This window comes from Elephantulus edwardii, unplaced genomic scaffold, assembly GCF_000299155.1.
Source record: "Elephantulus edwardii isolate Elephantulus edwardi_28Jun2011 unplaced genomic scaffold, EleEdw1.0 scaffold00441, whole genome shotgun sequence".
Lineage (NCBI taxonomy): Eukaryota > Metazoa > Chordata > Mammalia > Macroscelidea > Macroscelididae > Elephantulus > Elephantulus edwardii.
In genome coordinates, this window is record NW_006400191.1 from 448,096 (window position 1) to 473,140 (window position 25,045).

Genomic DNA, 25,045 nt, shown 5'->3' on the forward strand with positions numbered 1-25,045 from the left:
GGTAGGTGGTGGGGTTTGGGGAGGTGCGGGGGGGGGAATTGTGTACCAATGAGGGAGTTTTTCTTTTGCTTTTCAAGGAGAGGAGCAAATGGGGGGGAGGGGGGAGGGGTTTGTGCGGGGAGAAGGGTGCAACAATGACTGAATGGAGTCCCAAAATCTCTGTAGATGTTCATTGAAATGAAAAATAAACAACCTAAATTTAAAAAAAAAGAAAAGAAACTATGGTATATTCATATGATGGAATACTATGCAGCATGCAGAAGCAATGATTTTGCAAATCACTACCTAACTTGGGAGGGACTGGAGAGCACTATGAACTAACTCAGTCCCATACTCAGGAAAAATACTGTATAAGACCATTATTGTAAAAAAATAAATAACCAGTATAATGTGTATTATGATCTGAGGGAGAGAGTGGGGGAGCACAAGGTTGAGGACAGATTAGGGGGCATAATCATAGGGTCGCACAATTTGATAGGTGGAGGGAGGGGTAGGTAAAGGAAACGGGAAAGATCCAGTTTGAAAAAACAATGTATACGAACTTTGTAAGTGAATCAGTACAAAATAAAATCTTTATATTTACAAAAAAAAAAAGAATGGTTCAACATAAAAACAACCAATATAATTCACCATATTAACAAAGCAAAAAACAAGAACCACATGATCTTAGCAATTTTTGCAGAAAAGGCATTTGACAAAACCCAACAACTCTTCCTGATAAAGACATTCAGCAAAATTGGAATAGAAGGGAATTTCCTCAACATAGTGGAAAGTATATATGCAAAACCAAGAGCCAAAATCATTTTCAACAGAGAAAGACTCAAAGCATTTTCCTTGCAAACAGGGACCAGACAAGAATGCCTACTGTCACCACTTCAATTCAATATCATACTGGAAGTGCTTGCTAGGGAAATATAACAAGAAATAAAAGGCATCCAGAAGAACAAATAGATAGTTAAAGTATCTGTATATGTTCATGATATGATAGTGTACACAGAAAATCGCAAGGACTCAATAAAAAAAATTTTAGAGCTATTAGACCAATTTACTAGAGTGGCAGGATATAAGATCAATATCCAAAAATCAATCAGATTCCTCTACAGTACGAAAGAAAACTCAGAGAAGGAAACCAAGGAAGCAATATTATTTACAATAGTCAACCACAAATTGAGATACTTGGGAGTGAACCTAACTAGAGATACAAAAGAGCTATAGAAGAAAAATTAGAGGTGAGCTCTGGTGGCCTAGTGGCAAGAAGGTGTACTGCAATCCCAGAGGTGCATGGTTCAAATTCACCAGATGCTCTGCTGGAGAAGGAGGAACAATCTCCTCCTGTACCAGTCAGATCTAATTTGACGGTACACACACAAAATAATAAAAAAAAGAAAAGAAAAATTAGAGCATTTCTGCAAGACACAATAAAAGACCTAAAGAAATGGAAAAATGTACCCTGTTCATAATTATGCAGACTCAATATTATGAAAATGACAATCCTACCAAAAGCAATCTGCATGTTCAATGCAATCACAATACAGATACCAAATTCACTTTTCAAAGAGATCAAAAAGAAAATTGTCAAGTTTATTTGAAAGGAAAGAAACCCCAAATAAGCAAAGCACTTCTGAAAAACAAACAAACAAACAAAAAAGTGGAAGCATAGCACTCCCTGACCTCAAAATCTACTACACAGTGGTAGTAACCAAAACTGCATGGTACTAGTACAATGGCAGGCACGTAGACCACTGGGATAGAACTGAGAACCCAGAAAATAGATCCAGCTGTTTATGCTTCAGGAAGCTGGACAATGACTGGGGATGATAGAAGGAAAATTGATGCCTTTGAGCTGTGTTGCTGGAGAAGAATATTGAATATACCATGGACTGCTAGAAGAACAAACAAGTTCATCCTGGAGAGGGTGAAGCTAGGCTGCTCTTTGGAAACAAGAATTCTGAAGCTTCATCTGACATACTTTGGACATATTGCAAGGAGGGATCAGTCCTTGGAGAAGGGCCTCATGCTTGGAAGGGTTGAGGGGCAATGCAGGAGAGAAAGACCCTCGATGAGGTGGATTGATTCAGTGACTGGGGTAATGGGGATAGGTGTGTCGGAGACAATAAGATTGGCACGGGATAGAGCAGGGTTTAGGGCTGTTACACATAGGGTTACTACGAGTCACAGGCAACTTGATGGTACATAATAGCAACAACAACAGTCTATGGTCAAGTGATATTCAACAAGGAAATAAAACCTATCAAATGAGGAAATGACAACCTCTTCAACAACCTGCAGAAAGATGAAACAGGATCCACATCTCACACCATACACAAAAGTCAACTCAAGGTTCATCAGAGACCTGAGAGTAAAGTTTAAAACCACAAAGTTCATCAGAGACAAACTGGGATTAAGCTTAGTCTATGGTATAAAGAGACTGTCAAATATAGCCAGAAATGCACAATCTGGAGAGGATAAAATTGATGAATGGGACTTCCTAAAGATTAAATCCCTGTGCACATCAAAAACTTTTTCTGACAGTGAAAAGAAAATGTACTGACTGAGAAAAAAAAATATTCAACAATAGCATTTCAGACAAGGGTCTCATATCAAAAGTTTACAGATTCCTGCAGAGCCTCCACAAGAAAAAGACTGATAACAAAATCATGAAATGCACAAAAAGTCATGGAAAGAATCATCACAGAGGAAGATATTCAGATGGCAAACAGACACATGAAGAAATGCTCAAAAACCACTGGCAACTTTGGAATGCAAATCAAAACCACAATGAGATACCATCACAGTAGCAGTAGCAAAGTTTAATGGGATACCAAGTAATTGGGAGACCAAGTAATAAATGTTGGAGAGGATGTGGTGAGATAAGAACTCTTACACACTGTTGATGGGATTGTAAACCACTCTGGAAGGTAGTTTGGTGTTTTCTCAGAAAGTTGAACATAGAAAGTCCATATGACCCAGCTATTCCAGTGGTTGAAATATACCCTGAGAGAATGAGAAATGAGGCACAAATGGAGAGTTGCACACCAAAGTTCATAGCAGCGCTACTTACCACAAGAACATGGAAACAGCCCAAATGTCCAACCACAATTGAATGGATTGAGAAACTATGGTACATTCACACAATGGGATAATATGTAGTACACAGGAGCAATGATTTTGTAAATTATTACCTAATTTGGGAAGGGCTCGAGAGCATTATGCTAAGTGACCTCAGTCCCATAAGGGCAAATCCTGTATAAGTCCATTATCGTAGACCATGTATGAGGATTCAAGAGGGGGCAGATGAGAGCAGAGGGGTCATGATGGGCTGTGGGGGGCAGTCAAGCAGTGGTTAATCATACGGTCACACAATTTGATGGATGGAGGGGTAGGTAAAGGAAATGGGAAAGATCCAGTGTGAAACACAATGTATACGAACTTTGTAAGTAAACCAGTATAAAATAAAAATTTTATTTAAAAAAAAAGCGGGGGGGGGAATCACACATAAACCAGAGGTAATAAATGTACCATTTTGAAAAATTTCATGGCAAACATTCTATTCATTTTATAAAGCCACTTATAATTTATTGATTCATAGATAGTGTTGTTCACTGAAAAATAAGAAACATCATTATACTTTTATAAGCATTTTACTTTTCTAAACATATACTTGCCATTCCCTTGCTACTGAGCTGCTAAGTTTTTCTCATTTTCCCCTCACAAATCAAGTTTCAAAAAAAATCTTCAGATATAATTTTATCAATATTTTGTATCATTTTTTAAAAGATATATCCCTTGTGGAGTAAACCACTTTTCCCAAGAAAGAGCAGGTGGAGAAAGCTATGGGACACAGGAAGAGATCAGCAGGAATGCAAATGGAGAATGGGAAGAGGGTCAGCAAAGAAAATAAAGACCTCGTCTTTATCCCCCTCAAACCCAGGCTCTACCATTATCAACTAGGTGAGTCAAGTCTCCTTGAGCCTCCCACTCTTCACCTGTGAAAAGTAGCACAGAGCCAAGAGAAGTGATACAAAACCCCAGAGCAGGGACTGATTCAACAGTTGTTGCTGTTATGTGCCGAGTCACTTGTAACTCATAGGAACCCTATGTACAAGAGTTCTGACCTCTGCTCTACCCTGAGCCAATCTTACTGTCTCTGACACACCTAACCCGATTACGCTGGGCACTGAGTCAATCCATCTCATCAAGGTCTTCTTCTCTTGCACTGTCCCTCCACCCTCCCAAGCATGACGTCCATCTCCAAGGACTGGTCCCTCCTTGCAACACACCCAAAGTATGTCAGACGGAGCTTCAGAATCTTTGATTCCAAGGAGTAGCCTGGTTTCACCTTCTTCAGGATGAACCTGTTTGTTCTCCTAGCAGTCCATGTATACTCAATACTCTTCTCCAATACCACAACTCAAAGGCATCAATTTTCCTTCTATCATCCCTAGCTTTCCTTAGCAAGTAACTGTGAATACCATGGCCTGGATCAGGCGCATTTTAGTCTCCAGACTGACATTGCTCTTCCGTATGCTGAAGAGGTCCCTGACAGATTTTCTCAATGTAATTATTCTTTTGATTTTCTTGCTGCTGGTACCAAGAGTGTTGTGGAGCCAAGCAAACTAAAGCTGTCAACAATCTCAATCTATTCACCATCTGTCAGGCTGGTGCCAATCAGCCTAGTGGTTTGAGCTTCAATGCATATTAAAAGGCTGCAGTCCTTGACATTCTGCAGCAAATGCTTTGGGTCTTCCTCAGTTTCAGTAAGCAAGGTTGTGTTATCTGCATAGTGTAGGTGGTTGATGAGTCTTCTTCCAATCCTGATGTCACATTCCTCCTTATAGAACCTAGCCTCACAGATGATCTATTCTGCATATTAAGTGGAAAGGTATGGAGATAAGACACATCCTTGGTGTACACCCTTCTCGATTTTGAACAATGCAGTGTTCCCTTGCTCTGTTCTGACGACTGCTTCCTGGTCCAAGTATAGGTTCCACATAAGCACAATCAAATGTTCTGGGATTCCCACTGTTCTCAGAGTCAGCCACAGTTTGTTGTGATCCACAAAGTCAAATGCCTTTGCATAGTCAATGAAACACAGATAGACATTTCTCTGATACTCCCTGCTTTCAGCCAAGATCTAACTAACATTAGATATATCCCTAGTACTATGGCCTCTTCTGAACCCAGCCTGCATATCTGGCAGTTTTCTGTTGATGTGATGTTCCAGTCAGTTTGGGATCATTATCAGCAGAATCTTGCTTGCATGTGATATTAATGATATTGTTCAATAATTTCTGCACACCTATTCTTTGGAATAGGAAAAAATGTGGAATCAATTGTAGATAAATATTTTTTTTTGGTTTGGTCTTATTTCCTCCTTTACCAGGAAATTCAGATGTCAAGGTCTGAGTGACCTAAGCCCAAAGTATTTAATTTCACTCAGATCCTGCCAGAAGTGGGGTCATAGGCATCATATAGAACTCACTGTTCTTATTCTTACAGCTGAATATAAAGCAGCTAAAAACTAAAGCAAATTAGGCATGGACTACATAAAGCATGTTCACAGATCTAAAATCAACTTAAGTAACTGCTCAGACCATGTTTTCTGAGAGTCAGCATAATGATACTGACATTTCTGGAAATGGCTGAAGCTTTGTGAAAGTTTAATTACTGTCACAGAAATAGAGTATCACTAGATTCACCAACAACCTGCTTGCTGCAGAAGAAGGTCAAGGACTGCAGCCTTCAGTATGAATTGAAGCTCAATATCAAGAAAACAAAGATTCTCACCACTGGGCCAATTGGCAGCATCATGACAGATGGTGAGGAGATTGAGAATGTTAACAGCTTCAGTTTGCTTGGCTCCACAATCAACACTCTTGGCACCAGCAGCCAGGAAATTAAAAGATGTATTACATTGGGGAAGTCTACTGTCAGAGACCTCTTCAAAGTACTGAAGAGCAACAATGTCAGTCTGGAGACTAAGGTGAGCCTGATACAGGCCACAGTCTTCACAATTACTTGCTACATATCAGAGCACTGGACAATGACAAGGGATGATAGAAAGAGAATTGATGCCTTTGAGCTGTGGTGCTAGAGAGTATTGAATATACCATGGGCTGCTAAGAGAACAGGTTCATCCTGGAGAGGGTGAAACTGGGCTGCTCCTTGGAGGCAAGGATTCTGAAGCTTCGTCTTACATACTTTGGACATGTTACAAGGAGGGACAGGGCCTTGGAGAGGGACATCATGTTTGGGAGGGTGGAGGGACAGTGCAAGAGAGAAAGACCCTCAATTAGATGGATCGATTCAGTAACTGGAGTAATGAGGGTAAGTGTGTCATTGACAGTAAGGTTGGCTCAGGATAGAGCAGGGTTTAGGGTTCTTGTACATACGGCACATAACAACAAACAACAACAATCCCTTATATAGTACTTGCTATGGCAGTCAGTCCTATTTTAAGTGCATAGATTAATCTTCACAACTCAGTGAGGTAGGAGTTTTTAAACCTCTGAAGCAGGCAATACTATTATGCCCTTCGGTGAAACCAAAGCTGAGTAAATGTCTCAAGTCACACAGTCAGGATCTAAACTCAAGCTTTCTGGATCCGATTTCTATATTCTTAATCAACCAACTGCTGCTTGATGGAGGAGGAAACAGGGGCCTTGCCCCAATCCCATCAGCAATCCTTTCTAGAAGCAAAGTACCAATAATATGGTCTCTCCTTTCTCCTTCACATAGTACTTTCTTTTAAAAAAAATTACTTTTGTATACAGCCTGCTTCTAAGATTCTAAATAATCCTGGAGGTTTCTAGGTCAGGTTCAGGTAAATGAAGGGCTTTTATGATTAACTGATATTGTCTAGACCCAAGATAAGCTGCAAATGCAGTCTGAAGCAAAATGGGGAAACGCGTCTTTTTAAAGGTCGGTTTAGAAAAATTCTGATCCAGTAAGTTGTTTCCTTTCTCTGGTAGCAAAGCTGACACAGTCACAGGTAAAGCCCAGATAACAGGGTAAAGAGCTCAAAAAATTAGATCAACCAGTCCACCTTGTACCGCAATGCAGTACAAAATGCAGCAAGATGTGCTATCATAAAGGAAATAACTGCCATGGGTAAGCCAGCAACTATCCAAGCCTGTGTTACATTTAAGATGCTTTGAAAAAAAGACTTTGCTATTAGGCCACAGAGAGCAGCATTAAGTCCAGTACATGTTGATCCATGTTCAAGTAGATTCTTCTGGAAGTTTTCTGGTTATATCAATAGGTATTATGTTTTTCTTAATCACATCATCTAGTTCATGATCTTCATCATATCTGGTTCATGGATTTTTCTTCTTGGAGCCTCATCTCTCCCTTCTCTCAGCAGCTGGTACTTCCCCTGGTTTTCCTCAGCTATTACATAGTACTTTCTGTGGACCTTTCTTTAAATCTGCTTACTCCCAGTTGCCCTGCCTTCATGGGACTTGTGGCTTAGACCATAAGATAGAGAAGTAGCTGCAATAACTGGTTTTTTTTAATCCGTAACCTAGGGGAGAAAGCTTGAATCATGTATATAGTCCTATGAAAAGGATCGTGGTCTCTTTCCATGGACAAAAGCTCACACATACCAAGTTATCTAAATAAGTTATTCTTCTATTTTTACAATAATGGTCTTGTGCAGTACTTGTCTTTATAAGACTGAGTTAGTTCACTCAGCATAATGCTGTCCAATCTCTCCAAGTAAGAACAGTAGTGGGCCTGAAATAAGGGACTTTCAGAGCCTACAAACTCCTTCACATCATGGATGAGAAATGGGTTCTCAGAGCACAAAGCCCTCTACCAGTGGAACTAAAATCCAGGTCAACACAATTTTCACTTAACTGTGTTTAGTGACTCAATTTGTTGGTGTAATCTTTCATTACCAAAAATGTCATCTTCCTAGGCTCTTCTAAATCAAGTTTCTTCAAGAAGATCCACAGACAAATAAGTCCTCTCCCTGGGACAGTATTGGGCAAGCCTTTTCCTGCTATCTGGCCCAGTCCTGACATATATAATAACTAGGCTTCTCAAAGTCACTACAGTGTCATAGATACATGTGAAAGAAAAAAGGGAATCTCAGGGAGCAGCCAGTAAAGAAGAAATAATTCCACAATTCCTCTAGAAGGGGGGGGGGGAGAGAAAAAGGCAAATATTAAATAAATTCATCCTATCCAAGGGCATCTCTTTCATGGATGAGGGATATTAAAGATCAAGGATTTGAGGACCAAGATCAGCAGAAGCAACCATGTCAATCTCTCTAAAGTCAGAGACATGAGAGAGGCACATTTATCGTTCACATCTTCAAAAGTAGGCCCTTTTCACTGATAACAAGTCACTTGAAAATCTTCACCTCTATCAGAACAATGCTCTCTACCACACTTTCAGCATACAAAAAGTCTGAAATTATAAATTAAAAAGACCACTAAATATTCCTGAATTGTCTTTAAGTGTAAAAAAATCTGAGGTAGCTTCGATTTTAATAAAAATACTTTAAAAAATGCAGCCCGATTCTAGTCAGTAACAGAGAAGGGTTACTTGGAAAAATGGAAGGAGTAGAGATTAAGAAAACTGGAAACATGACTGTTGACACAAATGCCTCAAGGGTAGTAGTGAGATAAGAGAACACTGGTTCCAGTATACCCGGGCATGTTTTGGGCCAAAATCCTCTTTCTCAAGACAGTTTTTTGAGGGTACTTGGTCAAGGTGATATAGTTACAAAATGGGGCATCTTGGGCCTGCATACTAGATTCCTGGACACAATTCCTCCTATTACTAAACTCAATGCCTGCTGACCTTACTATGAGGAAAAATCAGAGGAAAGGGGTGTCATTAGCCTCCATCTCAGCCAGCCAAAACAGAATAGACACAGAGTGAGAGAGGAATAGAAAGCTGTCAAGAAAAGTAAGGCAGACTTTCGGAGCAATCACTGCCATCCCTGCTGCCATTCCAAGACTCTGTTAACATCAACAATCATTTTCAAATAACTACATCAATACATACTCAGTCATGAACTGAAACCAAAAGGGAAATTCAGTAGACCCAGCAATGCTGACTCCCTGAGGGACAGGTATCTTCAGAGTCCTACAATACTCAGAATCATGGTTATCCTCAGCCTCTTTCTGAAAAGAACAAGATTCTAAGGCAGCAGTGAAAGCAACTATCATTTTTTGTGAGATATTGCTTTGCTTTCCCCCAACAGTCTGTGTCAGCCACAACTGATTCACAGACAATCCAGAGGTAGGAGAGTTTATTATGCTATGAGCTTCTTTTACTACAGTGCCTCAATTATTCTGGCCATGTCCCACAGTAAGAAACATATTTTATATTATAATCCAGTATGCCTATACATGTGAAAATACATATATAACAGGGTGAAAAGATTGTTCACAAAACAATACTTAACCTTTACTATGTTACACACTGATATTTCCTGTTATTCCTTCATAATGTTTGTTGAATCCAGTAAATTTACTTCATATCTCAATAAAGAGTCATGACACACAATAGTTAATAACCCCAGCTCCACCCCTGTATTTCCTGAAGCAAGTTATTTAATCTCTCTCACCTCCTTTCCTGCTCTGTAAAGAGATAACAGAATGTCCAACTTTACAAAATTGTGATGGAATATTGGAAATTCACTTGTAAAATGCTGAATACATAATAATCCCCTCCATATTTCCACTGAAGGAAATGGAGGCTTTGAAAAGGAAAGCAACTTGCCCAGCATTGCCTGATAAGACACTCATCCCAGTCTTGTGTGGTGGTTAAAAACTGGGACACCAGTGCAAGCTGTTTCTGCCACTTTCTAAGCATGTGACCCCATCCCCACATCCTTAACCATGATGCCCTACCAATTTTCTTCAGAATAAGAAATTTAAATTATTGAATTTTTACTCTCCAGACAACTAAGATAATTTCTGACTTACCCTGTCTTAACTTTGGTTGTTCTAGGTTTCCAACTTAGATATGAAGTTGGACCCTAACCATTCACTTCTAGCTGCATCAGCCTGGAGACACAAGAGTGAACTATGAAGCTTACAATTCAGTGTAGAGGAAGACATTTTAAAAAATAAACAACAACAAAAACCAAAAACAACTCACACTCAATCTTTCAACAAACATTTATTGAGCACCTGCTAAGTGCCAGGCACCATAGTAGGCCCTACAAGAATACAGTGGTGATCAAATCAGTCTATGTGCCTACCCCTTACGGAGCTTACAGTCTAGCAGGGCAGAGATATCCAATAGGAAAATGTCCTAGACTTGGGCCTTTGACCCAGGTTGTGGGTCAGGGAGAATCTGAGGATGTATAGAAAGAAAATGGGCCAGAGGTGGGTAGAGCAGTGAGGGTACATTCAGGAACACAGTGGAGGAGGTAATGAATTCCATCTTAAGGTGAGTTTGAAGCATCTCTAGGAAATGAACAAGTAGACATACCAAATTTGGTTATAAAGGCTGAAGGAAATCGCAAAGAGAAAGAATGGGACAGACAACTAAAAGGAAAAGCAGCAGAGCATGGTTCCACAGATAGTAAGGAGAAAAGTATTTTTTAAGAAGGAGTTGTCAACCACTTCAAGAATACCAAAAAACCATCTGTGGAATCTGATAGATGCATGGGCTAAAGAACACACGTGGCTGAGAAAGTGAAGACAACTGTTTTCAGAGTTTAGTAGTGAAGTAGAGAGAAGGTGACTTAGGTGCTGGCTTAGAGCAGCAGCAAGAAAACATGGGGTCAAGGAATAGTTTTTGAAGACAGTAGAGATATTAGTATGTATAAAAGTCATTACAGTACATCCAAGTGAGGAAAGTAATTAAAAGCATGCCAGGAAAGAAAGGGTAATTCTGTTTGGTTTAGATCAAATGGCAGAAAATGGAACCTAGAGAACAGGGGGAGAGATTGGCCTGAGGGAAGAAAAAGGGCTTCTCTTCACCTCTAGCAAGGAGAAAGAAATTCAGTTTTCAAACCAAGAGGTTTTCTGTTCTTAAGATTTCTATTTGTTTTGTGAAGGAAGAGTTGAAGTCTCAAGGTAAAGAATATTTGAGAAACACATCAGAGAGGAAACAAAAGTAGATTCCAAAACTACAGTAGGACGGCTGAGCAGAGGTGAAAATGATCCTGATTTTATGTTACTCTGATCATTGTTGTTGTTGTATACTGTTGAGTTGGAACTGACCCATACCTGACTCTTCAGTGGGTTTTCAGAGGCAATCAATCACATGTAAGGAGATGACCTATCCTTCCCTCATGGAGCAGCTGGTGAATTCAAACCACATGCCTTCAGGACTGCAGCAGCTTCTTACCACTAGGCCACCAGATCATTAGTACTATGAAAAAATTTCAGTGAGGGGAGGAGGTTGAGAAAGTTGAGATGGATGTGCTTCCCTGAGAAAGTTCTTTTCAAATGAAGGATCAACAGGAGCCAATTACAAGGGATTCAAAACACAATCTTGGTGAAAGAAACAAGTAAAACAAAAGGCTCTAGGAAAGGTAGGAGAAAGTTGTCTTGGTAACAGAAAAAACATGACAGGAGCTCATAAGGCTAAGAGTGGTAGTACTAGAAGTAAGCAGAGGCAAGATGACAAGGAGTAAGACAGGTAGCTGAAGGCCATAGTGAAGCTATCTTGGTCTTTAAGAGAATTAGGATACCTCCTAAGGGTTGTTTTTTTTTTCTTTTCTTTTTTTCTCCTAAGGATTTTTAATCAAAACAAAACAGGAATGCTCCTCTCCACAAAAGTATTGAGACTTTGGATTCTGGAAGCCTGTTTGTTCATCCAGAAAAGAGGGATTAAAATACAGTCTATCTTCACAGGGAATGTAGGCAGGATTAAATAAAATTTTGCATGAAAATATTCAGCAAACTGCCCAACAAAGAGTAGGGTGTATGTCAGTTTGTTCATAATCATAATCTGTATACCTCCTCCTCCCACTAGCCCTAACAAACAACCCTTTTACATCATAGAATCAGTTTGCATCTCTTTTTACCTGCTTAAACTTTGCACTGTTCCAGAACATAGTAGGCCAAGAAAAGCTTGTTAATAGGTTATCTCTAAGCTTAAACGATTAAAAAAATCCTGCTTCAGAAACACATGGAATGCAGACATATGAGTTTTGGGGATGTTCCCACAGAGTTACTCCTGTGCCATAACCTGCCATAACTGTGCCTAGCACACAGTAGGCCTGTAGTCAATATTTCCTGAATGGGAAGCCCTCTATAGGGGGGCTCCCAAGGTAAAAGATACCTCTTTAGATTACAGGGGGCAGCTGTTCTTCAACAGTGTTCTAAGTTGATAACAACACACAGGTTTTAAAACAACAGTAAGTGTACTCACCAAGAAAGCCACCAACCTACAAAGAAAACCTTATCACTGATCTTGCAAAGATCACCAATATCCTTTTTGCAAAAGTTAAGATCAAAAGATTAAAAAGCTATCAAAAAAACCATCTGCCCACTTAAAATAATATCACAAGTCATGTTAGAAACCACAGACCTGGGGCCAGCTACCAAAACATTTGTCTGAACAGGTTGCTTGAACTTCTCCTTAAAACCACTGATGTATTTTAAAAGAAAAACACCCTATCCACTAACAATGCCCCTGCAAGGTTTTGATTTCTCTATTGTCTTCAACACTCTTTAAAATGACTAAACTCAAACTATCATGTCTTACAGACAGGGTTGGGATGAAACACGGGGGTGGGGGGGGGTTGCGGGAGGCATGTATAGAGATGAAGACAACCACGGGGTGCTAGAAATGCTCTGAACCTTAATATGAGTAGTTACATAAGTGCATACATATTAAAAATATCTACCAATACATACACTTGTTGTGTGCCATTGAGTTGAAACTGACCTATAGCTGATCCTCCAGATGGTTTACAGAGGCTATAAATTGCATGATTTGCAACTGGTGGATTCAAACCAGTGCCTTTGGAACTGCAGTCCAGCTTCTTAGCATTAGGCCATAAGAGCTCCCTAAGTTTAGTACACACCACCTTAATAAAACAAGGAGGGGAGTGTGTGCAGAGATGGAAGTAAATGGAAAACAAGATATGGAACACCAGGAATGAAATTCAAAATTGGCCCTCAATCTTGCAAGGTAAAAATAATTAGTAGAAAAATTTCCCTGGTATCTTTTAAAACTTGGTCCTGTAACTCGAGTAATCTGGTTCACCTTCCTGAGCATAAGTTTGCCCATCTATTAAGTAATCATGGGCCCTGCACCACATAGCAAGCATGTTGTTGTTAGGTGCCATCAAGTCAACTATAATCATATGACTCTATAAACAACAGACCTGAACATAGCATGCATGCATATTATTGCTGCATAGCAGGACTCAACTGGAATAGACTTGTAGCTCTTAGCACAGAGATAGTAAATGCTGAGTACTGTTATCTTTTGCAACCACTGCCATACTTCAGCTAGCCTGTCACAAGACTACTCAAAATTACTATCCTTCTCCTTAAAATAGACGAAACTGAGGCTAGGCCACACCGCTGGCCATAAGCAGAGTTTATGTGTAACTCCCTACAGTGAAACCTGTTAAAGTCAAACCTCAAAAGGACTTGTTTTGCCATGTCTCACAAATTTTCTGCCTTCGACATGGTGCAGTCTTAACTTTCTATTAGTGGAAAATATTTGAGTTTTCCTTCTCTGACAGGTAGAGGTTCTGACTTTCACAGGTTTTACTCTACTAGCTAACACCTGTATGGCACTATGAGGCAAGTACTATTTTACAGATGAGGGCATTGAAGCACAATGCAATTAATGACTCGGCCAAGGTCACAAAGCCAGTAAGTGACTGGGCTGGTATTTGAAACTAGGTAATCTGATATCCATACCCTTACCACAAGGAAAATGATACTGTCTACACCCTTGACACTTAGTCTCAGATTAAGGTGGGGGCTCACAAGTCAATAAATGGGTTTTTACCAGTTCACTTGCCTATTCAGACACATCTTAAAGTAGCCAGAGGCTCCTGATCAAGCATAAAAAGATCTGAACACCATCTTCTCATTTTCACTCCTCTCAAGAAGGTATGCATTTTCCACTTTGCAGGGAAAATCTATTTATTCCAGGAAACAAGTTAGATTTGGATAGTCCTAAAAAGAATCAGATTAGCTATTATACAAGAGGAATTCATATGTGGAAGCAAATACAGAAGGACAGGGCCTCCTACAGGTATAACTGGTTCCTCCTCCCTGCCCCTGAATGATCAGAATGTTGTTGTTGTTATGTGTCAAGTCACTTGCAACTTATAGCGACCCTATGTACAATAGCCCTAAACCCTGCTGTCCTGTGCCAATCTCACGGTCTCTGACACACCCACCCCGATTACCCCAGTGACTGAATCAATCTACCTCATAGAGGGTCTTCCCCTCCTCCACTGTCCCTCCACCCTCCCAAGCATGACATCCTTCTCCAAGGACCAGTCCCTTAGTATGGCAAAATACAAACAAAGGTCATAAGCTTCAAGTCCAGGCCCCATCTGGTTCTGACTCATCAATAACTACTTCCCTGTGACAGCAAGGGCTTAGGCCTTTACTGCCAGAGGTGGCCTTATACTAGAGTATAACAGTTATGTGCACAGGTTTCAAGGTCAAACACCGTCACTTAAATTTCCACCTCTAGAACCTTGGTTTCTGTCAATCAGTTTCTACCCCACCACTAGATTAGCCCTTGGTTCACACTTTCACATCACTGAAAAACTCTATTCTAGTCCATTAGTCATGTCAAGTTCACTCAGGACCCACCTCAGGACCTTGCATTTATTCTTCCCTCTGCCTAGAATACCTCTGGCTCCATGTGTTATTCTTTATTATTCAGGACCCAGTTTAAACGTTATCTCCTCAGAAAGCTCTTCCCTCTGTACCTTTATCATCCAGGATTCAAAAACCCTTCCAGAACAACTGGGCTAAAGCTTTAACCCCCCAATCAATTCTATCATTCTTTCCTCTCTGCAGGTAGCCTTATCCCTATTGATCTTCTGTTAGCTGGTTTTTTTTTTTAAAAGTCTCCTATAGGAGCTTGGTAATTCTTGAGGGCCTGAAAGATGTCTTGTTAAGGGTTTTATAATGGAACTCAACAAATACGGAAATTAAAAATTTAAACAGTGCCTGGTACATGTCTGGCCTCTATTACTCTCTACCTGAATGTGTCCTCCTCCCACTTGAGAAAAGCAGACCTAAGGAGGTTCATGATGCTTATCCTCCACCCTAGGCATAAGCCTGCATTGGTGGAGGTGGCGCTGGCAGACATTACCTGCGCCTCACTGGCTTCATGCAGCTCTTCAGCTGCCTGGCCTCAGCCTCCACCGGACCCTGGCACTTGGGTTGTGGCTCCAGCTGCTGCTGCTCCAGCTGCTGCTGCTCCAGCTGCTGCAGCCTTTCAGCATCAGTGGGTATGGGAGCGGGTGCAATCCGGAGCAGAACTGTGTAGTTGCGGCCTTGGTTGTTGGCCCAGAAAGTGCCCTCTGGGGTCTCATAGCGCACCACGAAGTCCAGGCGCGCCCCATCGCCCGCGCCCTCAGCAAAGGGCAGCTGGAAGGCAAAGCGGTCAGTGCGGCTGCCATCATCAGGCGAGAAGGCTGACACTTGGCTGGGGCCCAGACTGAGGAAAGGATCCAGGACGGCATCTCCTGCTCCAGTACCTCCCGCTCCTGCCCCCGGTGGGCTACACGGTACATAGTGTGCTGGATGGTCGCAAAATGAAGCCCAGCCGTCGTGTGAGGCCCGCACGTGCACTGCCTTCTCAAAGGAGCGATTCAGCACACGTACCAACCCGCGTAGCACAGGTGGGCGCCCCCCAGGCACCCATACCCCAGAACCCCCAGGAACTGCTCCGGGAGGCGGCAACAGAGCCTCCAGCTCCACCATGACGCGCCCCAAGCGCTCTAGACGGCCAGGTGCGGGGGGCAACGAAAATGTGGGCACCAGGTAAAACCCCCTGCCAGCGTGGACAGGGCACGACGGCGAGGGCTCGAGGAAAGCCTCTTCCTCCTCCACCCCTTCATCCCCATCCTCGCCATCGTCGTCCTCAGCACCGCCACCATCTTGCCCGGTGCCCGCCATCTTGCCCGCCCCGGGCCCACCCCATGGCCGGTAGCGTCGCAGTTGCGCCAGCGGCAGCCCCAGTGCCTCGTCGGCAAACAGCACCCTCCGTGGGGCCACCGCGGTCTCGGCCGAGGCGCGGGACGCGCTCGTGGCCGGCAAAGGGGGCCCGAGATACCGCAGCGGGGTCTCCACAGGGGCTGAGCGCGCCATAGCGGCGGCAACGCAGACACCGGTAAGAGGACCGGCAGGGGCAGGGCCTGAAGTGGTGGTCAGCCAATTAGAAGGCCAACACAAGAGGGGTACCGCACACAGGGGGCGTAGGCGGCTAGATGGAGACAAGTAGCAGGTAGCCAATGGGGAGCCGCGCACAGTTGACGCAGGTGGCAAAAGGAAGACGAGAGTAGGACAGGCCAATGGGAATGCTTGAAACGAGACGTGTAGGAGGCGGCGTTGGAGAATCAATGGAGAGTCAGTCTGTGATGGGCGTGGTAGGGAAAGGGAATAAAGAGAGCCAGTGAAGAGGCTGAGAAAGAACGGTATGTGAGCAGTAGGGAATGTTAGCCGCACTGTGGACCTTGACAGGTGATGCGGCTAGCAGGTAGCGAAGAAGGGGCTCAAAAAGTGAATGATTCATGGGTTGCGTAGGTGGTAAGATGAAAGACTGTAAACAGCTAGTGGAGAGCCGCGCACGGTTGTTACGGAGGTGCGTGGTGATTATGGTTGCTGAGGGGCCAGTACAGTGTTGTAAACATTTCTTATGACTTCCAAGAGGCGGTGACAGAATAGATGCCAGAAAGAACACAAGCATGGCCACAGAGGCAGGGCCAAAGGAAGCAGAGCCAATATAGATAGCGGGTAAAGGAGGCAGAATGTAGAGAGCCAGCAGGCGAGCTAATGAAGGTCTGTGAACTCAAAAGAGCGATGCTAAGACAAGGTGAAGCAATGCGAGGCCAGAAAGTGTAGTGAAGGAGGTGGGTGGGAAACAGACAATGGAAGGGGTGGAGAGTGCAGTTGGTATTTAAGTAAGGAATGAATGACCAGTGAGAGGGGCAGAGGGATGGTACTGTAGGGTGGTCTGGGCAACAGAACCTAGAATGCCTTATTCTCTCAACTCTCATTACCCCTGGGCCACGAATACTCAGAGCCCCTGAGGGCCTGTACTCTAGCAATATGGGCAGGGCCTTCCTATTATAATTGGGTTGCCCCTTCCGTCTCCACTTTTGTGTAAATAGTGCCAGCATCCTTCAGGATTTGGCATCATTGTTGAATGGTTTAATTGAGCTTTCGGAAGCTAATCAAACAGTGATCCTGAGTGTACACTTCCAGCAGTTAATTGTGCATGTAGTAGTCACTGATTAAATCACAAGTCAAACCCTAGCCTACCTGCCTCAACCTCTATATCCCATCTTACTCTTATCATTTCCTCTAGAGATAATTCCTACTTGTGAATTCCTACTCCCCCTTTAAGGTCTCTCCTGTGGCAACTGAGTTGCTTTTGTCCACTGTTAGTTAAAACTTAACCTATTTATACTTTTTCTTACCTTCTTTGAGGATTTATTAAATACTTGCTGTATGCCAGATTCTGAGCATACTAATTGCCTCATCTAATCCTTATAGGAGAGAGTTCTGGTGGCTTAGTGGGTAAGTAGTTTTGCTGCCAACAAAGTCAGGTGGTTTGAACCCACCAGCTGTTCCACCTGAAAAAAGAAGGGCAGTCTCTTCCCGTGTGATTTATAGCCTCAGAAACCAGCTAGAGGGTCAGCTATGAGTCACTTCCTATTTGACTATGATGAATTTGAGGATTTTGGGGGGGGGGTTGGGGTGTTTTTTCCATTTTAGATAGAACTTAGGCAGTCCTGCTCACCTTTTTTTTTTTTTTTTACATTATCAGTGTATATTGGTTTACCGCGAAGACATCAATCTGCAAATTCTGTTGGCTTCTCTTTGAAAATATTTCCAGAATTCCCCACCGCTAGCACCATAGCCATTCACCTAGACTACACAATGGCCTCTACACTGGTCTCCCTTTTTCTACCCTTGCCCTCTAGATATTTCATTCTACACTTAACAGCCAGGAAGATCCTGTTAAATTTTAAGTCCGATCCTCCTCTGTCCAGAATCTTCTATTAGCTTCTGCCTCAAAATAAAAGCTAAATTCTTACCACAGTTTATTGGGTCTTGCATGGCCTACCCCCCTTATCTCCTCTCTAACTTCACCTCTGACTGCTCTTTCCCTTTTCTCATTCCACTCTAACCCAATCAGACTCCTAAGTAGGTCTAGAGCACATGAGGTAAACTTTTACCTTAAGACCTTTTCATTGACTAGGTCTTCTACAGTTACCCAGATATTGACATGACACCGTTCTTTACCTCCTTCAAGTCTTTGTTAAAGGCTCCTTTCTCTGGGAAGCTTTCCCTAGCCTGTTTACACCTGCCCACTCTCTCCCCACTCCTAGCCCTCTCAATCTCCTTCCCTAGAGCCATCCACAAGAGAGAATACAGGACATTATAGAGAGGAATCTCTACCCTTTTTTGCCCCCTTAGGTCTCCAACCCTCATTCTGCAAGGCTCTTGGTTCACAATGTCACCACTGACTTTCCTACACCTTGGCCCAGCTTAAGTAGCCTATTTGGATTCTTTGAATTACCACCCTCACTCAGAAGCTTCCACTAGTGAAAGTTTTATTTTGTACTAATGGTAGGGAAGTTTGGGTTGGACTTGGTTTTGTCTCCTACCTTTCTGGCTATTCCTTCTCAAGGAAGAAGTGCTAGTAAGGGAGAGAAAGTATGGAGAAAACATTAAGAGGATGAAGCCCACACCTTTGACCCTGAAAGAGAAAATATGCTCTCTTGTCCAGGAAACAGAGCCTAGGACAAGAAATAAAACCTGTTTTATCTTGTGGAGCTGGCCTGGTCATACAGGAAGTGTAAGGAATGTTCAAACACGAGTCCCTGAGGAGCGCGGGGGTGGGGTGGGGGGGGGCTCATTAACCTTGGGGGCATGCTTACAGCTGGCTCACCAGAGCTCCTTCCTGATAAACACACCATTCCACATGTCACAACATCTATTACGTACTTACTGTACACAGTTCCTATCAGGTGCCCAAGATGGGATCTGAACTGACTCTTGATGTCCCTTCTGGCTGACTGCCACACACAGATCATCTTTGTCTCAGAAGTGTCCCATCAACTCCGAAGTTTCCACAAGTGAATGTTTTATTTTTAACTAATGGTATGGAAGTTGAATTTGTTTTTTTTAGTAGTTGATGACTGATACTTTTTAGGGGGCCTTTTTTTTTTTAAAAAAACTACCTGCCCCTCCCTTGTTTTCAAAAAGCCTATTCTGGGCTTTTCCAGAAGAGTACATCTGACTTTAGGAAAGATACTGTCCTCCCTCTGCCCTCCCACCAAGGTTTGAGAGGTGAGAAGAAGAGGACAGGCATACAATTGAAGGGGTGGACTTTGTGTGTATTATGGGAATAAAAAGCTGTTTTTTATTTCTCTTCCACAGGCCTAAAGCTAGCCTCTCTCCAAAGGACTGGAAGACTAGAACCTTGAGCCACATAGGGTGTTAAGGAACCAAAGGTTGCGAATCTCATCTATGGGTTGTAGGGAAAAGTCTCCCTTATTGACTCTTGTTTGGAGGGAGTACCTGCAGAGGTGAGGAAACATAATTGCTAATTCTTAGGCAATTTTTAAAATTTTACATGCAATTTATCAATGGCCACACACAGAAACTCCTTGATCTCTCATGCCTCTCTTTGCTTCAATCTGAAATGCACTAAGTTGAAACTGAAGAAGACAGAAATGCAAGAGAAAAATCTATTGCCTTCAAAAGAAACAATAGAACAGGAGATGCAAGGGGGTGAACTGTAATGAAGCAGCACCCCCAATATGCACTGTACAAGCATTCAACAAGCACTGCCTTATTTTCCTTCTTTTAGCTGTTTAACTTTTTAAGATGCAAAGAGGTCGAATCAAGTTTAAATTACTATGCTGTCCCTTTTCACATCCAAGAATCTAGAAGTACTGACAAATGAAGGCGCCTGCCACACCCATCAGCCTATATGACTGCCAGGAAAGGTCCTTCCTTCATGAAGGAAGGAAGCTGGGTGGGACAACAATGAATAAATATAGGGTAGAAGGCAAAGGTTGTTCAGGGTGTCCTGTGGGCATAAAATGCCATTTAATCAGAATGCCCTTTTTTTTAAATTATTTTAATCATTGGAATGCAGTTTTTAATCTGCAAATAAAAGGTTTTAAAAATGTCAAGCCCTAGAGGACTCCAAAAATTTCCTAGTCATAAAATTTAAGACCTGAAACCATTTAGCTCAAGAAAGTTAGGGGCTCTAAAAGTCTGGTACCAAGAAAGGCAAGTTCCCTACCCACCAGCGCTATGATCTTGGAAAAGTTGTTTGGTTATTCTGCAACTGCATTTTTTCCCCCTATGAATAATGACAGTGATAATGAAATGGACTTCACTGGGAAATGATTAAATTACATCAATTTTTTTTTTTACCATTGTATCTGGCACATGGAAAATTAAAGATAAATGTCAGCTTGGAGATGATGGCATCCTTGGAAACAGTTTGGGGTTTTGTTTTGTTTTTAAGGAAAAAAAATGCAAAGGCTGAGGGCCTCAGAAGCATCAGGCTTTTATGTTCCTGGCTGCAAGGAATAAAGTCTCAAGGGGCCTCTGGGACTCTTTCAGATGTATGTACTACTTCTGAGATCCTAGGTAAGACTTTCCCAGTAGAGTGATCATCAGGGTCTCTCTTTCCTAATTCAATAAAGTATGAGAGCCAGTGATTCTCAGTGAGTCACAATTCTCTGAATTGTGAAGGGTGAGGTGGAGGTGGACTCCTGTCTTTCTCTCTCCAAGAAGTACCTTCTATGTCTCTCATTCTCTGTAAGACGATGGGTGGCAGGAGCTTCCAAAGTTCCCCCTACCTGGGCAGTTAAAGAGGATAACCATATAAATTTTACCTATGGGAAAATGGAAGCTAAAGCAGGGCGAGGTATTTGGAAACCCAGACCTACTATGTTTCTTTACCTGGTGTTCCTCATTGTTACATAGGGGCTCAGTTCTCAACAGAATCTCACATAGCCTCTCACAGGGCTATGTATCTCTCATGGCCCCAGGACACCTCTGGGATATATTGGAGTTCTTTTCCATTGCTTTTTTTTTTACTCAGTTTGTACACACTTTTGTTTAAAAAGAAACTGGAGTTTCTCATCAGCCCTGTTATCTTATTGAGGTGGTAAAGGGAAGAAATATTGTCAAATGACTCGTAAAGGGCAAAGAAAAAAACCCCAAATTTCCATTTAAGCCTCATAATCAAGAAGCCAAGAAAAAGAGAGAAAATATGGTAACACACACACGCACACGCACACACACACACATGATTATCAGCACACTAAAAAAAATTGGATTATTAGAAAAGAGAGGTCTGTGGCTTCTACACCGTGGTTTTTCTTGTCAGTATAAAAGCAAAGTTGTTTTTGATATGTGACGGTTCCCACAAGCCTAGCTGATCCTTTTCTGTCAGTCCACCTTACCAAGGTAAGTGTCCTCTGTGCACCCTTTCCAGATTTTAACCCTTTTGGAGGAGATGGCAATGAGTTAGGCACTGGGGAGGTCAAGAGCCCTTTGTCAAGACATGCAAAATTGTGTTCCTGATCAGGTAAAGTATTTTAAAAAAATAATTGTAGTAATAAGTGCTAAAAGACTGATAATTCAACTATTTAATAATTCGGGAGAAGCAAAAATAAATAGGTGGATTAATACACAGGTAGTGGTGGTGGTGGTGTTAGATGCCTTCAAGTCAACTACCACTCCTAGTGACCCTATGAATAACAGATACGAACTTTGCCCTATCCTGCGCCATCCTCATATTCTCTGTGTGCTCCAGTCCACTGTAGCAGTTACAATGTCAATCCACATAGGTAAGGCTTCTAAAATACATCAGGTGCCAATCTATGAATTTCAGAGCTTTGAACAACTTGCATCAGGTATAACTGGACAGTTATACATATTTATAATTATATACAATATAATTGTACAAGTATAACTGGACATTTCAACTGTATTTCTCTCATCTGTTTTTTTTTTTTTCGCTTCTCTTGTGTCTCCCATCCCTCTTAATGCTCACTCTGCATTGGTCTTTCATTTCTCTGCCATGTTTCTCAAACAGATTTTCCATCCCTCTTTTCTATTTTCCTTGTCTTGATCTCCATCTAGTCTCATTTCCTCCATCTCTCTTTCCCAGAAGTCTCACCTTTTCTTTTGTCTCTCCATGCACCATCTGCCTCCCTACTCAACATCTAGCACAGAGATTTGTACATTGTTGTGTTTGATATACATTGGAGGAGAATGTTTACATTTTACAAAAGTGATCATCAACTCTTTTCTGGTAGAAGACAGATTTTTAAACTTGTTGTTTCATCTGAGAGCTTATCTGAGTTTCTGTTTGCATTACATGAGAAAAGACCATCCTGGGAATAGCTTCATGCCCTATCAACTATGAGTATATGTAAGATCCTGCCCTAGAACTGTATATGTGTGCCCAGGACCTAGGTCCAAAAAAGGGCTATTTAGAGCAGAGTGAGTTCCTCATTTCTGTAGGCTTAGCTCACTAAATGTTAGTTATTATTAATTTTTTCAGCCATTCTAGAATAATGCTATATGTTGATCCCCCCCCTGCTTTTTCTGTTAGTAGTAGCATTCTTGTAGATCACTAAAAATGTAATTGTTAACAATGTCAAACATTGTTGTGAACCATGATTGGTTTCACTTAGTTATTTCACTGGGTTGTTTCTAGTTTCTCATAAACACTCTAAACTAGTTCATTAAGACTCTTGAAAATAAGAGTTGCTAGATCAAAGAGTAAATGCATCTTTAAGTTTGCTAATTCTTTTCTGTTCTTCTAAAATGTCCTGTTTTATGTACCCTACAATCAAATTAACCCTGAGTGGGTATTAACAGTTTTTAATACTTTACCAGTATGACAGGTAAGAAAAATACTACTGCCATGTTGAAATTTGTATTATTTGATTGTTTTTATGGCTTACTGGCTATTTGTACTTTTTAAAAATTATCTTACAGTGTGTTCATATTTTTTGTTTATTTGTGACAGCTCTTTACTTGGAAAGGATAGGAACCATCTTTTATCAGTCATGATCTGCTTGTTTCTGATGCTTTTGTTATGTTCATGATGTTTTGTGTAAGGGACCTCTGGTGGTGTAATCCATGAGTTGCACTGCTAACCCAAAAGCAGTCTCTCTGGCAGTTTTAATCTATCAGACAGATGTGTTCCATGGGATAAAGATGGGCAGTCTCCTCCAATGGAATATATTGTCAAGTACCATCAATTTGGAACCAACTTGTAGCTGCCCCTCCAACAGGTTTTCAGAGGCTGTGAATCACACAGACTGACCATCTTTCTCCCATGTAGCACCTGGTGGATTCAAACCAGATGCCTTTGGGATGACAGCACAACTCCCTACCACTAAGCCACGAGAGCTCCGGCTTGTGTGATTTATAGACCCCGGAGGGTCAGCTATGAGTTGGTTCCAATTCAATGGCAATGAATTAGCTGAGTGATGTTGTTCTGTGTATTCAAACATGTTAGTATTTTTCTGTGGTTTCTATATCTGATTTTGTGCTTAGGAAGTCCTTTCCCACTTGGAAACAAAATATATGTTCACTTTTGTTGGCTTTTAGTCTCTTTCATTGCTTAATTTATTCCATTTACTGTGGAGGTTTCAGAGTGTGAGTACTAGAGCTAGACTGTCTGGACAAACTCAACCTCACTTCAAGACACCTGTGTGATTTCCAGCAAGGCACTTAATGTCTCTGTACCCCCATTTCCTCACATGTATTATGATAACAATAATAATATCAACCTCAAAGGATTGTTGTGAGATTTAAGTAAACCATTTTAAGTGCTTAATACAAGATTTCGCACACAAATCAAAAATCAGCATTAAATCAAAACCAAACCCTACTCAGTCGATTCTGACTCATGACAACCCTCCATCACCTTTCCAAGGCTGTAAATCTTTATGGGAGGAGACTACTACTTATCTTTCTCCAGTAAAGCAGCTGGCAGATTTGAAACATAGACCTTCCAGTCATGTACTACACTACCAGGGCTCCAAATCAGATGTTATTATTTCTCTTTTTAATGGATCTGTAATTTATTTTAGGGTATATTATGGTGGTGATATTTATTTCCCCACTAATTATCCCAGAAACATGTAAAACGATCTAGCTGCTGCCATAATCCAGTCTTAAATACTACATTCATCACAAACTAGATTCATATATATATATATATATATATATATATATATATAATGTGTGTGTGTGTGTGTATATGTATGTGTGTGTGTGTGTATATATATATATATATATATCAGCCTGTGTCTAAACTTTCTACCCTTATCACTCAATGTCTGCTCTTATACCAGAGACATATAGTTTTGCTGGTTTACAATATAAAACCCAACTGTGGGTCTCCCCAGCATCTTATCCATTTTTTCCAGGCAGCATCAGTCCCTCTGTTAAAGACCAGCAACTATTCTTTTTTGTAGCATATCTTCTTTCATCCCTGTTTGTCCTTCACTGACTGTATCTATCTCCTCTGTGTCACTGTCTCGATAGTTTCACAAGATACAGCCCTGGGGACTTAAGGGTCAAGAGGCCTAGTTGTCCAGAAGGTGGCCATACTGGAGGGATATAGATCATTCAGACTGTCTGTGGGCAGAGCTCAGCTGTATCCCGATAGCTGGTGCCAGTCCCTAGGACCTCTATCCTAGAGCCGACCTCACTCACCCAAAGAACCTAGTAGTAAGGTTTGTACTGATAAAGGCCAGATACTGTTCTGCTCCCACCATGGAGCCCTGACTGAAAATATCCCTGCCTTAACATTCTCTCACTCCTTTCTCTTTATTGGGGTAGCTATGAATTTGGGAACACTG

The 25,045-nt window shown here is 41.6% G+C and overlaps 1 protein-coding gene across 1 annotated transcript in view; it reads right to left on the reverse strand.

Annotated features, from left to right (window-relative positions):
- The window catches only part of PPP1R3F (protein phosphatase 1, regulatory subunit 3F), a 35,414-nt gene extending 19,140 nt beyond the window's left edge, over nucleotides 1-16,274 (reverse strand). The window contains exon 1 of the mRNA XM_006902706.1: nucleotides 15,274-16,274. Within this exon, the coding sequence (XP_006902768.1) occupies nucleotides 15,274-16,274 (1,001 nt within the window). The remainder of the gene's footprint in view (nucleotides 1-15,273) is intronic.
- Nucleotides 16,275-25,045: the final 8,771 nt, after the last annotated feature.